General features: G+C 40.5%; 1 protein-coding gene across 1 annotated transcript in view; it reads left to right on the forward strand.

Annotated features, from left to right (window-relative positions):
- LOC119188173 (integrin alpha-9) overlaps positions 1 to 9,226 on the forward strand; it is a 76,780-nt gene extending 67,554 nt beyond the window's left edge. Inside the window, exons 24-27 of the mRNA XM_037436094.2 lie at positions 1,580 to 1,702; positions 2,430 to 2,531; positions 5,118 to 5,240; positions 8,632 to 9,226. Coding sequence (XP_037291991.2) covers positions 1,580 to 1,702; positions 2,430 to 2,531; positions 5,118 to 5,240; positions 8,632 to 8,796 — 513 coding nt within the window. The 3' untranslated portion in view covers positions 8,797 to 9,226. The remainder of the gene's footprint in view (positions 1 to 1,579; positions 1,703 to 2,429; positions 2,532 to 5,117; positions 5,241 to 8,631) is intronic.
- Positions 9,227 to 17,348: the final 8,122 nt, after the last annotated feature.

A 17,348-nucleotide genomic window follows, 5' to 3' on the forward strand; every position in this document is an offset into this window, starting at 1 on the left:
CACCATAGAGAACATTGCATTCAGTAGACATAGGTCTACTGAACCAACAAAGTGGTAATGTGTAATAAACTTGAACGTCATTTTGAGACTGCGTTCATGTATTCACCTAGGTAGCTGCAGTGCCATTAGTAATTATTGGAGTTTTATGTCTCGAAACCACAGTATGATTATGAGATACACTTTATTAGAGGGCTCCAGAAAGTTAAGAAATTTAAATAGTTTGGACCCGACATGATGTTTAAAACTACTTAGGCTAGACCATCATGGGACACGTTAGTTTTATTCAGTGACCGCTCGTTGCGATAGTAATTCGGCTCAGTACGAGAGAAACCGCAGATCCGGACACTTGGTTCACGTGCTTGGTCAAGAGTCCGATGGTTTGAAGCTACCATTAAAAAACCCCACCATGTGGGGTTTTTTGATGGGCACCTTAATAAGCACATGGGCTTCAAGCATTTTGCCTCCCAACTAAATGCGGCCGCTGAATCCAGGAATTGATTTCATGACCTTTAGGGCAGCAGTTGAGCACCATAGCCACTAGACAGCTATAAGGGGTAGCTGCAGTGCCATTAATGGTATTACATTAATGGTATAACACCAGTAATGTTTACACATTGTCTTTGCATATTTCAATTATCCAGGGCAATGTAACTTCACTACCTTAGAATAACTATTACAGTCTTTTCGACAGTTATACTTATTTTATAGTAACAAAACTTGGCACACATATTCTTCAACACGTCCAAAATGCAAATATCTACTTGAAATTGCAATGCCTACCAGCATTAGTTGTAAAAATGTTAGGTTATTATTTCAAGGGAGATTGAAAGTAATTAATCATTTAGTACAATTTTTTTATTGGTTCTAATATTTTTGTGACACATCTGGATAGATATTTGCACTTCAAAATCTACCAAAAGTCAAATAAGATCAGGCACAATGCTTTTACTGCAAGTTAAGCACGTAAAAGAGTACCCGCAAAAAATGTAACTTTTTGCTTTTGTGCATGGCATAACTCAATAACTATAGCAGCTACACAAAAAACGATTGCATATTTTAAATCTCCATAAAAAACTATATTAGTAAAAAAGTTTTCAAGTGTCTCTGTCTAGAAATTAAAAAAAAGTTTTTTCGAGGAGCGTCTCCCTATAAAAATGAAAAAATATGGAAAAGAAAAAAACAAACAAACAATGGAAGTGTTGCGGGAATGCAGAACTGGTCTTAACTTTCATCTTCAATTTTTATGTATACATCATGTGACCATCGTGGGGTGCCGTCTGTCACCAAAAAGTCGCCAGAAACCCCAAAATAACTGCATCTATAAGTGTTGTTGCACTCAGAGCAGTATGTTCAGCTTGCCTCAGAATCCTGTCCCTTCACCTTATTTTTCATAATGTTCATGAAAGGCTTGCTTCTTTACTGAAAATAAGGAAGTTTAACGCAGTCTTCTTTGAACCCGTTGAGCTGTGTGCCAAAGTGAAATGGGTTTTAAATCACTGAGGAGATTAAAGAAGCAACACTAATGGCTGTCAGTTTGGTAGAAAACGATAGAATCAGGTGGCTTTGCTCTTTCTTGCAGGACTGCTCAGGTGCCGAGTGCACGACCTTCATCTGCCAGATGGGCCCATTCACTGACAAGAACAAGGTGGCTAAAATCGAGCTTAACATGGTGATCAACGTCAGCCGCATCATGGACCAAGTGGTTAGTATCGCTAGGCTGTTTTTTTTTTTTTGTTCTTTTCTCGTTGCCTGGCTTGTTTCATGGGCGACAACTCTTTCTGCCATGGTGCCGATCCCTGCTTTAGAGTGCAGCCAAAAAAAGAATGCCTGGTTATTCTAGTAAAGCAGACAGAACAATGATGTGACTGTAGTTTTTGGACCTCTATCAAGTTTGAAAAGAAGAGCACCTTTGAAAAAATACGAGTCAGCAGTGTGGGACTTTACATGCACTAGATGAAAGCACTTGCTTTAAAATGATATCTACTACTAGATGCTTGGTGCAAGCTCCAGAGCTGACTATAAGGAAGGATTATTTTGCAGTATACATGTATTACATAGAGCTTTCAGCGAGACTTCAGGACACATTTTTAAAACAGACTACATAAATCAGGGTTATTTATAATTATTCAGTTCATCTTGATGGGACACTGTTATTGTTTTTTTTTGTCTGTTTTTTATTGTGTTACAATTGCTGCATAAAATAGGTTCATTTGGATCTGAAGAGCAGCACTTGTATAGCTTTAGTACCATGCATATTTAACAGATTCTTTTGTTTTCATTTGGCCCACATTATTTTATAAGTGTTACAAACAATGTTGAATTGAAAATTGACTTGTGACTTTATTCTTCTGCAAATTAAGCTGTTCAGACTGGATTTAACTGTTACGATTAAGTTTTTTTTACTTTTTTGTTTGCTCATGCTGTAACAGGGAATACCAGACACCGTAGACATCATCACAGAAGGCTCACTCAAGATCTTGGATGAAACGGAGTTCACACACTACGTCAAGCAGCAACCCAAGCAAGCTACGGTATGCTGAAAATTAACTGTCATCCAATGAAAAAAATTGTGTCAGACATTGAGGACATGTCTTTCCAATGATTATTGCCACATGATTTGTGGACAAGTACAAACTTCTACTTTCAGAGCACCATGTTTGAATGTATACTCCCTTTTAAGAAGAGGTGTTACTTGAAAAAAAAAAAAAAAAAAAGGTTTCTTTAATTTGTAGCCTTGGACAATAAAATTCTTGCTCTTTGCTTAGGTTTTTATGCTGATTTCAAATATTACATGTAATCAGTTTTATAGTTACTTACATAGGTTTCATTTTGTACCATGACAGTGTGTAAAATATAGCTCTTTTTGGGCACACTTTTTCTGTCACTAAGCTTTTATGGTTATGTGCCATTGACGGCTCATATATCTCTAAATTTAGTGTAGAATGAAAATAACTAAAACAAGAATATTCTGTATAAGACATTTTAATGAACAAGGAAAATTGTAATGCGAGAAGTCTTAAAAGCTGAGCCATACTAATGGCCATAGGTCGACAAAAACATTAGAGCTCACTCAGACTCACTCAAGAAATATATTCTGCTTCTAGGGCTCTCTCAGATTCAGACTCGCAAAAATTTTACTCGACCTAACTCGCTCAAACTCAGTCACTAAAAGACTCAACTCAAACTCAAACTCGCCAGCTTATTTCCGAATCTGTGTGTTTATCTCACGGATTCACCCAAGTCTGAGTGAGCCGACTCACTAGTCCGTTTGTGTAAAATGATCTTCTACTATCGTGGTGTCAATGCTCTTTAATGCCAATATTCTGCATAGTTAGCTCTCTATGATGCACCTTTTGATCTTGTACCTTCAAATATGCATTATCGGGGCTTTTAATCGAGTAAGGGCCTTTTTTTTTTAATAAAATATGTGACTCTCACAAAATATTTCTATCAAGAACTTTACAGAAATGATTTGTTGAGGGGAAGATCACGAAATTCTTACGTCACTTGTGCCTCTTATTAATATATATTGATGTGGCGAATGAATACTTGCGTGCGAGATATGTGTGTATAGACTTGGGTATACGTGAACAGAAGTCTATATAAGGTGTATGAATAGTAATGCTGCAGATGAGTAGACTGGACAGCAGGTTGGCAGCAAAAGGTGGATATCACTCGAACTCATGCAAGAAGTTTATCTTGTGCTAAGGACTCACTTGGATTTAGTCGCGCCAATATTTTTCTCGACTGACTCACTGGGACTCGCTCACTGAAATATTTTTCAGCCGTCTTCACTCGAACTCAAATTGACCCAAATATTACTTACTCGGACTCACTTAGACATTAAACTCACGGCCTCATACGAGTCTGAGTGAGCCGAAATTAGTAGACTTGGGAGTGAGTTTACCGATCTATGCTAATTGCTTACTTTAAGTTCATGATAATTATGTACTTGCATAGGTTTCATTTTGTACCATGACAGTGTGTAAAATATAGCTCTTTTTGGGCACACTTTTTCTGTCACTAAGCTTTTATGGTTATGTGCCATTGATGGCTCATATATCTCTAAATTTAGTGTAGAATGAAAATAACCAAAACAAGAATATTGCGTATAAGACATTTTAATGAACAAAAAAAATTGTAATGCGAGATATTAGGTTTAAGGTAGATGGTTGCACCCTTTACATGCTGTGGAATATGTGGGAAAGTTTTCATCTTGATCTGGCCATCAGAAGTACCAGAAACATGATGTCCCATCTCAGCAAGTTGACCAAAATTGCATTTAATAAAAAATGCATTTTAAGCATAGAAACAGAACCTAATCTATGTGGTAAAAATATGTTTTTTTTTTAAATGATTTCTTCTGTCATGAGAGCTTGGGAAGCATGGTTATTTTGAGCATGTGGCTCTGGTGAACTCCTCATGCGAAATGCAATGACATGCAGCCAGGAGACAATATCCAGGGCACTCTAGACAATGAGCTTTTTCTATTCTTTAACAGCCAAGTTGTGCTCTTTAAAAGCGATTTTGACCTATAACAAGTTTTATTACAACTTTGATTTTTTTTTTTCATGAAAGTAGGAAAACTTAACGTGTGAAAGCAAAATAAGCTATTCTGGAAATGAATGCATGTTTTTCTAGCAGCATCTCTCCCAAAATTAGTTTTTTCTCACTTAATTAGTACTCTACTGTATTTAAAAAAAAGATAAAAACTGCCTATAGTGAGATATTCAGTAATGCCACGAAGAGCATGGAGACCGCAAGAGCTTAATTGAAACTCTTAGCGGTCTGCATGCTGTGTCTATTCTCAATTGCGTCTATTCTCAACACTACTTTTCTTATTTGATTAAAAGGTGATGAAGATAACACAACAGCATTTTAGTAATGACTATACTGGCTGGCACACTAGAGTGTAAGTTGTGATTTCTGAGCTGAGGCTATCTGCACACTAGAGTATAAGTTGTAATTTGTGAGCGGAGGCTATATGGCTATAACATCATGCAGATGTAATGCTAAAGGACCTAGTCTTTATGTACCCTTTGTCATACCTTACTGCTTATGGATAAGCAGCCAACTGCTCATGGATTTTTTTTGTTTTCTAATTATTGTTTGCACAGATTATCACCTCGCTCAACAAAGAAGGCCCACCTGCAACGCCTTCCTTGGCATGGTGGATCTATCTTCTCATAGTTCTCGGAGGCTTGCTCGTGCTCTTGGTCATCATTCTTGTTCTCTACAAGGTCAGTAAATTCCATTTTCATCTTTTGCGAACTCAAGATAGAGTACAGTGGACTCTCAGTAAATGGAAATCTGTTTAACGAAACTGCTTCCTAAATAGAAGAAATGCTTCTGACAAGATTGGTTTTGCTCTTGCATTGTGCACCCTTGTTCATCTTTCAGTGAACGGAACTCCTAATAAGTGGAACACATTTTAGTAGCCCATTCAGGTTCCGTTTAATGACAGTCTACTGTATATGTAAGGTGTTAAGAAAGTTACATCGATTTTGACGTTCATGTAACTTGTCAAATGTTTCAGTGATAAAAGCCAAGTTCACAATGTTGTAAAATGCTTTCTCGTGTCACTACTACAGCATCGACTGCACGCGGCTTTAAAAGACAGTGGACGAGTGCGCATGTTTGGAGACATAGCCAAATAACTTTCTTTTGTTAAAATGTAGTAGAAAACATGGTCAAAATAAAGAGATTCCTTTTGGCATGACAACCTATACACCGGGTGGCCGTGCGTTGCCCGCTGCATAAAAATGAAACTGTGCCGCTTGCTGTCACAAAGGGAAGTGGGTGATGTAACATGCAGTATTGCCAAGAGCCTGGAAAAACTTAATATTTTGCAGTTTTTCGGGTAACGCTGATGACTTATAGTATACCAATTTAGTGGTGCTTAAACAATATTCAGAAAACACGTTTTGCAAAACTTGTTGATCGAGTATGAAACCAGAACCACTGCAGTGTTAGCAACAACCGATCGTCAGTGCCAGATGTAGTGACGCGTTGCCATAACAAAATAGCGATAGAATGCATACAGTTTAATCTCACTACAATAAACCTTCACAGTACAAGGGATTTTGGTCGGTTGTTGAGGATGCACCTAAAATCCAAGTATTGTTACAAGAGACTTTTATGTGAACATTCCACTTCTTTTCCTTCATTCATAGTGAGGGTCTTGTTCTGGCAGACTAGACGCCTTCAGGTAATATGCCAGGGATTAGTAGTCTGCTGCTAGCTCGTAACAAGACCATGCACCACGTGACGCGAACAGGCAGAAAAAGAGTGTTCTACAATCACTGTAATGGTTACTGGCGGTGTTGGCAGACACTCCATCGTTGTATTCACATATGTACCTTATAAAGTGGACAGAGGGATGAGCATTGCTGTAGCTCAGTTAGTAGAGTGTCAGACGCATTATTTGAAGGTCACGAGTTCGGTTCCTGCCAGTGGCAAGTTACCTTTTCGTCTACTGTTCTTTGTTCACATTTACACTACAATTGCCACTAACAACGTCCTCGATACTTTTCTTGGCATCATTGTCCATTAATTATTATTAATATTATGTCAAGCAAAGAAAACAAGCCCTTAATTTTTCACTTACCATATTTACTCGCATAATCCTCACACTTTTTGCCGAAAAACTTATGCAAAGTGGCGGGTGCGAGAATTACGCGGGGAAAGCTTTCCACGAAAATGTACTGAGCGAAAAAAAAAAAACGAAGTGGCCGCGAATCGGGATTCTCACACCAGCAACTTACAGCAGGCTTTAAGAAGTTTTAATTAGAACTTACCTCAACAATAAAAGCAGAGGTTCAACACAAGGCAAGATTTATTTAAGACAGAAAAAGTGCAAGCAAATAGTCGAGAATTAGAATACCATGCGCAAAGCTTGTGGGGGTTGCGGGCATGGCGGTAGCATTCGTCGCTCAACAGGAGCCCTCAAAAGGTAAGCGTAGGACGTCAGTATTGGGCTGATGGCTATTTAACAGAATTGTCTGCAGTTTACTTCTGAAGAAATAAAGTTTACCATCAATTCCAGTTTTAGGAACACGGCAGGCCCAATGCGTTTTGGTGGCTTTCAGCTGCCGTCACCAGTAGCGAACACAAAACTCGTAGACTCCGAAGGGCCTACCGGCGGCCCTGTTGCCGTCGTTTAGTGCATGATCTATCACTTGCAACTTGAAGCAACCGTGTAGTTTCAGTATCACCCCATAACGTGCCAAGATTACCGACACAGCATACAAAACACACTGCAACGCGCACTGGCCACTTTGGCTTGGCTTGAATTGAATTGAATCTGCGTGCAATAGTGTGCTTGATGCTTAAGAGATGGTGCCAGATGGCATGCGCTATCATCATCAGTGGCTGGAACGAGCAGACGACATTATTGCAGCAGTTTTCGGGGGTGTGATAATTACTTGAGGAAAAAAAGAAATCGTATTTTTCTTGGGCGATGTGGGGGGTGCGAGAATTATGCAAGTGCAAGTATTCAAGAGTAAATGCGGTATTTCTCTTCAAACTAGACCTTATGAACTTACCAAATGTAGGACTGTATGTATATGTAATATATTAGTTTAATTCACAATTTTTAAATCCTAACGACCAAGTAGAAAGTGTAGCTGTTGCTATACTATGGTGACAACTTACTCATTTAAGTTTTACAGTAATAAAAAAAATTCACCGCCATATCCTCAAAGTGAGTGATGTTAGAGGAGATTGCTCGGAGGTGCAGGGGTGTTTATTGGCGAGACCAGTTCTGTAGGAAGGCTTGTCAACAAGCCATCGCATGATTTGTTTGTTGAAGGCAGCATTGCATGGCACGTTCTGAGGCCGGCCCTGCATTGGCATGTTAACCACCAGACCCTTTACGCCATACCGGCCGTTGTGAAGGGTCAAATGCCCAACACTCACAAAGGGCGGACGTAGAATTATCAGGCATCCTTTAATGGGGCTGATAGCAGGCAGGTGAGAGGGCTTCGGAGGATATTGGTACTCGTGCTTAACACTTATCGTAGGAACTTGTCAGGGGCTACTGTGCCTACAAAGCGATGAGAACGACATGAACGTAGTCGGGACAAGGTGAGCGCACAGGCCATCGAAAACAGACGCCTTGGGGTGTGGCGGCACGCCATCTTGTGAGCACTATTGGAGTCACTGGAGAGGCGACTGGAGTGGCGACCTAAGAAGTTTACACTTGGAACACTGGTGTACACGCCAGCAGCCGTCGGACAAGGCGTGAGCATAAGAAGCCTGCCGAGCAAGCTCCTAAAGAAAACCAGGCCTGTGTAGAAAGTGCAATACAGTCACAGCAAAAGCTGGAAGAGCAGCATTTTCTGGGCTTGGAAAATCACTTAGAGCTACTTATACAAGTACACTGCAAGGTACCCACTACGCCATGAATCATAATTTTCGTGAAGTTGGGAAGCAACCATTATACCATTATCGGTCATTCTGAAGAGTAGCGAATTACCGCTACGCATCTGCAGGACATTATACACATGTGCTCTTTGTGCACTTGACTCCGCTGTTTAAAGTCTGTGTGATGAAAATAATTATGGCCACTGTGGATTGTTACTAGTAGCATCGCCTTGATTTTATCTTCTATGCATGCAACTTTCTCTGTAGTGTGGATTCTTCAAGAGACAAGCCAAGGAAGATTTGGAGCGCTCCAAACGGGAGTCTTTGGCAGCTAGCAGCGCACCACATTCGCCTACAACGGAGGCTCTACCCACCATACCCTCAGACGACCCAGAAGTCCGAAGGAGTCTTCTCAGCTCTGAGAACCCCTGAGGCGAACCCTGTGAGGTGTTGGCCAATCCTAAGCATGCTCAAGCATAGCATCTGCGCTAGTCACGTTGTCGTCGTGTTGCCTGGAGCTCTTCACTTTTGATATCTTGCTTTGTTATCTGCCTTAAAAGGCACTGTTCTGGGCTTTGCAGTGACAGATTGCCCTTGGCACATTGTACAGGCCTTTTATAGGTACTTGGACAAAGCTGACAATATGCATGACATTTGGGTGATTGGAATCTACAGCAATAGAATACTTCTAACATTCCAGTTCCTTGTACGTGGTTATCTTGAGGAATAGTTCTGTTGGTTGTGAAAGGCTTAAGATAGTGAAAAATTAGTTGCCTAGGAGTGTAGGGTCAACACAACGAGCTATGTTTCGAGCTTTTAACTAAGAACTATTCTTAGCTGTGAATGTTGGTGTTATGTGAATGTGCACATGCTATTTTGGTTGTAAGGTAACAACAGTGGAGTGCTCCAGAGTACTAGAACCACTGCCGAGTCCTCCTGCTGTCACTACTTTACAGAGACCATTTCCTGAATGTAGCATATGTGGAGGCCCTTTGATATTGAGTGGCAAGGTAATAGGGGCAGCCAAATATTGTCAGGGTGGCTCAGGGCATTCTAGTATTTTATTGAACAATTTAGAGTTAAGTCTACATGTGTCTTGGCATACATTTTATAAGACCTTTATGAAGAGGTAGACATTCAAACAAGAGCATATGTGCACTGCTGGTCTGTGCATACTTTTCAACAGTTGCTTGTAGAATAGTTGAACAAACATTTGTGTGCTGGTTGATGCCCTAAATCTGCTTCTGTGTAGCTCTTCCATCCACTCATAGCTGCTACAGTTGCTTATGTGACGACTCCTTTGTTAGATGAATATGGATGCAACAAAGTGCCTTGTGCACGTAGCCACTCATGGTCACAGATACCTCTCAAGACGTGGTTTACGTAGTACATTGTATACCTTTGTTTTGCAGGAATTGTACCTTAGTAGTATTCCCACTTTTTGTTGTATTGGAAGGATGGTTGTATGTTGTTTTCAGGTGATTTTGTTCTTTAGTGGGGACATCATCATTTTGTTTCGATGAAAGCTACTTCACTAGGTTGACTTGCCGTGCGTAGTGTACATAATCTATGGACACGTAAGTGCCAAGTCTGGTGTTATGTGGTCCAGCAACAGCGCATCTGAGGTTTCTGACCAGCTTTGGCTTAAGTGCAGGAACATCTGTGTTCCATCATCGATTAGCATAGTTTCCTTATGTGGGTATCGCTTCAGCAGTTTCTTTTATAATCAAGTCTATCACTGCCACAGTGCTCTGGAGCATTGTCATTATGTAAAGCTACGGCTAATTACTTGGATAAGGTTGTGTATGGTTGTATAGGTGGCCTGTCAGTGATGTGATGATATTCTGTGATCTCTACTTAAATAGCTGATGCCATATTTGTGCCTTATGGAAAGTATCTTGATGAGCACCTGTGCTGATACAGGCTGTCTGTATTTGGGATATTGGCTGGCATATTTTTTTAACAGTTCCATTATACAAATTACCAAGTTGATTTATCTTGTTTTTTGCTGGCCTGCTGTTGTGTATGTGCATGCAGGGATGTTAACTTTTGGAACGCTTTTTGCAAGAAATTACTGAAATGAAAAGAAATCATGTTTTTAAAAGAAACATGTTATTCCTGCCCAGATTTTTATCATTGTGTTCTTTTTATTTCCTTCAACCTGCAGTATAGCTTCATGCTCAGTGAACTGCACGTTTTGGCTAATATGGTACAGAATATTTTTGTCACAAAACTTTGGATGCTGTTTCTTAAAAACACTATGTTAATGTAGCACGCATACTTGAAATTGCTGCATTTTTGTGTCCATCCATCTTTTCTGCGAGATAAGTTCCTTCAGCAGGGTGCCATGCTGCGGCATTTGATGACACTTTTTATGAATATTTTTTTTTATTATTTCTTGTTAATTCTAATAATAAGCGGATGAAAATATGTATAGAATGTTTTAGAAGAAGATTTTGTAAGTAATGTGACAGAAAAGGAAAGAAATCCAATGGGGGACTAACAAAACCACAGCCATGTTGGTGCACTCCAGACATTTCAAGAAATGGGCTTCATTTAAAAAAAGACTTAGTGAGATCTCTTTTAGGGTTACTCATGGTTAAGTATTAGTTACCATTGCAATGGTAGAATTAAAGAGCATAATCAATAAGAGAAAGCACGACTTACATAATAAATGTGCTATGTACAACCTGATAAGCTTAACAGTGACACTTCTTACCAAAAAGTTGCATCTGTTTAGGTCAGCACAAGCCTTTCTCTTAATGTGGCTTGGCTGCCATACTCAAGGTAGCTTCATTATTAATCGACTATTAGTACAGTTGGTATAAAAAGTTTATGGACTGTGAAACCTGGGGAAGCACTGCACGCCTGAGTAGTTTGTTACTGTAGCCTGTTGCGTGCGCGCACACGCACGCACACACACACACACACACACACACACACACACACACACACACACACACACACACACACACACACACATGCACACACACAAAAAAACAGGTTAGAAATCAAGTAGCAGGCTGCAAATATAGGCTATAAATATGCAACAATTTCTTATATCTCAGATTCCATAAACAATTTAAATCAACTGTGGAGGTGTGAAAAGTTAGCTGTAATCAAGGCACCACTACAGAAGGCAACATCCATGCTAGTGCCAAATCAATTTCTGGGATATCGTGTAAAAGCTTGAGCATTCCCACGTATGATCATAAAAAAGTATTAAGCATGGAATGTATAGGGTCGACTAGTTTTCCCTCAAAGGATTCTGCATTTTATACGTAAATCTCGGGCATCTGAATCCAGTCCAACAGTTTTCATATATGAGTGAAATGAGACCAGAAGCAAATGAAGTCAATGCATTGTGTCGAGATATGCAATTTTATATAATGTCGAGTATTGTATGCCCTGTCAATTGTCATCTGAAATAAGTCTAGGATAACAAATGCCTTTTTTTTTTCCTTTGAGCAACCTTATCATTAGTGCTCATTTATCAGGGGCTCCATTTCTGCAGCTACAGTATTCACTACAGAGCTAGTAATTAACAGCTACTTGTGTTGATTTCACTTTACCATCACATGAAACTGTGCTCTGCATCTGGCAGAAGCATTGACATGGCTGTGTTTGTATGTGGCTTCCTGTCATGTTTTTTTTTTAAATACTAATTGCAATATTTGAAGAGCTGCACACTTTTAGTACTCAACATTATCTGGTTTGGTCCTGTGCAAATTGTAGTTCCGTAAAAAAACAACTGTGGTATCTGTATTTGCTTTTATAATATTTTTATGGTTTCCGTGAGGTTTTAAGACGGATGAGCAAGTTTTGTCCTGCATTCTTCACTTTCAGGGATCAACTTACATAGCTTAGGAGATATTGGAGGCGCACATTATATCTTCTCCTTTTTTTATAGCTCGTGTAGAGGTAGAGGTATTGCTGTCTGCATTTTGTGATTGTTGTTTGTTGTTTCTTTAAATTCTTGGCTAACTGTCTAGCGTATCAGTGAACTATGCCTGTTATTCAGTAATTGTGCATATATACAAAGCCATGCATGTAGCCATTGCGCTGCTGAGTTGCAATTTGGAATTTCTAGGTCATGCTATCTGGGGGACAAGTGTACAGGGTGATCAATCATGCTATTTATGATGATTCATGTGATTTGCAGAGAGTTTCTTGTGTTCATTGCTCATCATCTATCGATTACATTTTCATTACAAGGAAACTACCACGTCGAGAGCACTGTAATATGCTTCTGAAATTCACCATCATGCGTAGATATCATGTAGCAAAGTTCAACACAAAAATATTACTGTTAGGTCTTTCTACAGCTCTGTTATATTCACTCATCTATTTTGTGGGAGTATTGCAGAGCTAGAATAAAGTCTACTGTTTTATTAAGAATATTTGTGGTGTTTCTTTTGACTGCACCTTGTTAATAAATTAATTTTGTCTTTAGGCATGTGTGCATATCGTGTGAGATAACCTAGTGGCTGTCATGATCCAGCAGGAAGACATACAGAGCTTAAGTTTGAAACACATAGAAATAAAGTTGTCAACATAATGACTGCGGTATTTCTAAGTCGTGAGAAGCACCTAAATGACACAAATTAAAGGCCTAAATGAAGAAATGGGAGGCCAGATGAAAAGGAGAATGATTCAGAAGCCGTGACACCAATTCTGAACGAGTTGAAGAATTTCGCTGGCATAAAACGGCGAAAGAAAACAACTCAAGTTGAATGGATTGTCGCAGCAAACTACCTTGTTCATATATTCCAATTTAGTATGATTTCCCGGTGCCAACAATTGCGATCGGGAACACGAAGAAATGACCTATTGCTGTTACGCTCTTTTTTCACCTCTGTATACTTTCCTCGAAAACATGACAATTCGTCAACAATGAGCATCTCATTGCCAAGCTACGATCCTGTAATATTCTTGCTGGCCGCAAGATCTCATACATAACAATTAAGTCGCGAAGCGCACGGAATCGAGAGCAGTGACTGCCCTGAAGCACTGCACTGCTAGTGGTAGAGATAACTTCCAATCGGACTGGAGCACATTAGAAGCTGCTTGTACAGTACTCCTAAAACAGGCAAAACAAGCATCTTATTTACGTTGTTTCTGCGTCGTCTTTTTTGCAAAGCGTCAGCCGATGCTCATGCTGTGAGCCCTCGAAGGCACGTCATCTGACGGGGGATTTGGCTGACACACAGTTGGAAGTGATAGAGGTAAGATTCTGTAGACGCATCATGTCATATTCGATAAGTATAGTCGTCCCAGCTGTGTTGGCGACATGATGTCAGCTGTGATACCGCGGGATATACCGAAACGCCACTTTACATGCGGCAAAGGTGAATAAAGTTAAAACTGAGCAATAGTCCGAGTCACTTCATGTGAGTTCGAATTATGTGCTTGATTCACGTTGTGTTTTAATCACCATGATCTTAACGATAATCGTGAAGGCTTTGTTCATGTCATAAATTCTACAAGCAAATATAGATATGCAGCAAACTATATTGAGTGATTATTTTGTGTTCGCCATAAGGCGTTCATTGCGACAGTTTTATAATAAAAGAAATAGCGCAGGAATACCCACGGCAAGTGTGCTTGTAAAATGAAGAACCGAATATGCAAATATTTGTGTCAAGATCAAGGTTATTACATGAGGTCACAGTGTTTTGTTCCATGGCCTATTGTATTAAAGTTATTTCCTTCTCCTGTTCAAAATACATGTGTTTGAAGGATTATGACATGTTTGTTGCTGTTGTCATTATTCTTGTACCCTTGTGTCATTGGAGGGTCGTTTATTTGCGTGAGCTCCGTGACAAGCAATTCTGTGGCAGAAAAGGAAGATGTTTCGAATGAGCCTAACTCTGGGTGCTCATCACACAGGTAACCCACGACTCCGATTTGAAGCATTTTAATTAGCGATGGCTTGGGCATTTGAAACTTCATTACAAAATGTTCACGAGGAACAGGGTGCTGGAGATAGTTATGCTGTGCATGCCTGGGCCTTTAGCCCAGTGGGCAAGTCACTCTCTTTTAAAGCGTGAGCCAGTTGTTTCAAAACTCAAAAATGCAGCCTACAAGTTTATTTTGTTTTCTAGATATGTTTCTTCAGTGTGATTTGTATTACATAGCAGAGAGATGTATGGATGTACAGACAACTTTAATCATCGAGTCTGCCGTTATGCCATTCACGTATATAGAATTTCCACTCACAGTCTTCTTTTCGAGTAGTGTGAGTAAATCAAGTCATCAATCAGTCTTTCTTAGTCAAGTAAGAGGATGGGTAATACATTGCAGGTAAATATGCAGATGTCCCAAGGTTACAAACTGCAGGCTGGAGGCGATTAATAAGCGTAGAATTTATGGCCAGAAACTGTGATAGCGGCTCAACTTCAGTGTGACGTCGCACCGTGCAAAGACTGACCTCCTATGCACGTAGAAGCCTCCCGAGCAGAAGCTTGCCCTGATGCTTTGGCTTTCCCGCAATGCATGTCGAAAAGCAGTCGAAAAAGTCGGGGCTCTTATCACCCCTAATAAGGCTCAAGTTTTGTCTGACGTAACAACTTGCGAAGAAGGATATACTGTGTTTTTATATTGGAGCATCCCGAGCTTAATTTTCCCTTGATGCCTTTGCTTTCGCGCAATGCACGTCGAAAAGCAGTCGAAAAAGTTGCGACTCTTATCGCTCCTGATAAAGATCAACTTTTGTCTGACGTCACAACTTGCAACACATTTTTCGTCTGCCTTTTCACATACATTGTGGGAAAGCCAACGCATCAGGGGGAGCTTCAGCTCCAGAGACTCCAATGTAAACGTACACTACATCATCCATTGCACGGTGTGACGTCAGACAAAACATGAGCCTTATCAGGGGTGATAAGGGCCTCCACTTTTTCGGCTGCTTTTTTGACATTCATTGCGGGGGGGGGGGGAAGCCACCGCATCAGGGGAAACTTCAGCGCGAGAGACTCCAATATAAACGTACAGTATATCCTCGGTTGCTCAGTGTGACGTCAGAGTAAAGCTGAGCCTTATCAGGGGTGATAAGGGCCTCAACTTTTTCGGCTGCTATTTTACATGTATTGGGGGAAAGCCAACACACCAGAGAAAGCTTCAGCTCGGAATACTAATATACTGGCGTACAGTATAACCTTAGTTGCACAGTGTGACGTCAGACGAAAGTTGAGCCTTATCAGGGGTGATAAGGGCCTCACCTTTTTCGGCTGCTTTTTTTTTGCATGCATTGCGGGAAAGCCCACGCATCAGGAGAAGCTTCAGCTCGGGAGACTAATATAAACGAACATTACATCTTTCATTGCACGGTGTGACGTCAGACGAAAGTTGAGCCTTATCAGGGGTGATAAGGGCCTTAAATTTTTTGACTGCTTTTTGCCATGCATTGCGGGAAATACGACGCATCAAGGGAAGCTTCAGCTCGGGAGACTAAATACAAACAAAGTATATCCTTCATTGCTCGGTGTGACGTCAGACAAAAGAGCCTTATCTGGTAGGTGTTCTGTTGCCTTATCAGGGGTGGTAAGAGCCTCGAGTTTGTCGGCTGCTTTTCTGACATGCATTGCGAGAAAGCCATCACATCAGGGGAAGCTTCAGCTCGGGAGACTAATATAAACGTACAGTATAACCTTCGCTGCACAGTGTGACGTCAGACAAAAGTTGAGCCTTATCAGGGGTGATAAGGGCCTCAACTTTTTCGGCTGCTTTTTCACGTGCACTGTGGGAAAACGAACTCATCAGAGGAAGCTTTAGCTCGGGAGAGACCAATATTAACGTACACTACATTTTTCGTTGCACGGTGTGACGTCAGACAAAAGTTGAGCCTTATCAGGGGCGATAAGGGCCTCAACTTTTTCGAGTGTTTTTCGACATACATTGCGAGAAAGCCAGTGCATCAGGGGAAGCCTGAGCTCGGGAAAAAGAGGAACAAGCGGAAGGACAGGCAGGTAAGCCAGTCCTTAAACCGGCTGGCTGCCCTGTGCTGAGGAAGAGGGCAGGAGAAGCAGGCTCACCAAATCAGAAACAAAAAGAAAGGAGGAATGGAGATCATTTTCTTTATCAAAGTAAGTGCCGTCTAAGTGCGCTTATTATCACACATATTCGTTATTCTGAGGGCATTCAAGTAAGGTTTGTCGCGCCACTACGTAGTTGTCCGTCTACAGCATGAGAAACCAGCGCATCTCGGACATCATTTTGAAATGGGAATATGTATCTTAAATTGAATACTATGGGGTTTAAAAATGTAATAAGACTCCTGTTAAGAAATAGTAAATTACAGATATATAAGTGGGGTTGGCGTTCGCACCTGGGCCGTGGCGGTTCAAAGGCGAGTGTCTTGACCACTCAGCTAAGCATAAACATTGGCCGAGTGTCAATGTATTTTAACCGTATGAATACTCTATGCCAGAGATTAAAAAAAAAAACAAAAGAGAACACTTTCTGTCAAAACATTGGTGAAGTTTTTCGTAATGTGGGGATAAAAACCCCTTCCAGGAACATTAGCATTCGAAGACACTAAGAAAATTCCGGTTTGCGAAAATTAATTTTATTGCGATAGCAGTCATATGGACACTCTCAGCCGAATTTTGCCACCAGCGTCGCCCGAATTCACCGTATATGTATACGTGTCTATATATATGAGAACGCAAGAAAAAAAATAATTCAGAAAAAGACTCCAGCGGGCGGAATCGAACGTCTGAGCTCTGATTTGTGAGTGCGAGGCGTTCGCCACTAAACCACGAAGGAGCACCTCCTTTAGCGTCGAAACGGCAAGCTGGAGTGGAAGCTCTTGCGATGGCTTGACAGCAGAAGTGAAGCCACCTATTGCCACTGCCAAGATGGCGGAAACATGCCATTTTCTGATAGTGCCCACTTAAATATCAAGTGGCTTTGATACGTTATGTAAATGCTACGTTAGCTCTATATTAAAGGATAGTTGTTCCCAACGAAATAACACACAGAAA

The sequence above is a fragment of the Rhipicephalus microplus genome, chromosome 1 (genome assembly GCF_043290135.1).
Source record: "Rhipicephalus microplus isolate Deutch F79 chromosome 1, USDA_Rmic, whole genome shotgun sequence".
Classification (NCBI taxonomy): Eukaryota; Metazoa; Arthropoda; class Arachnida; order Ixodida; family Ixodidae; genus Rhipicephalus; species Rhipicephalus microplus.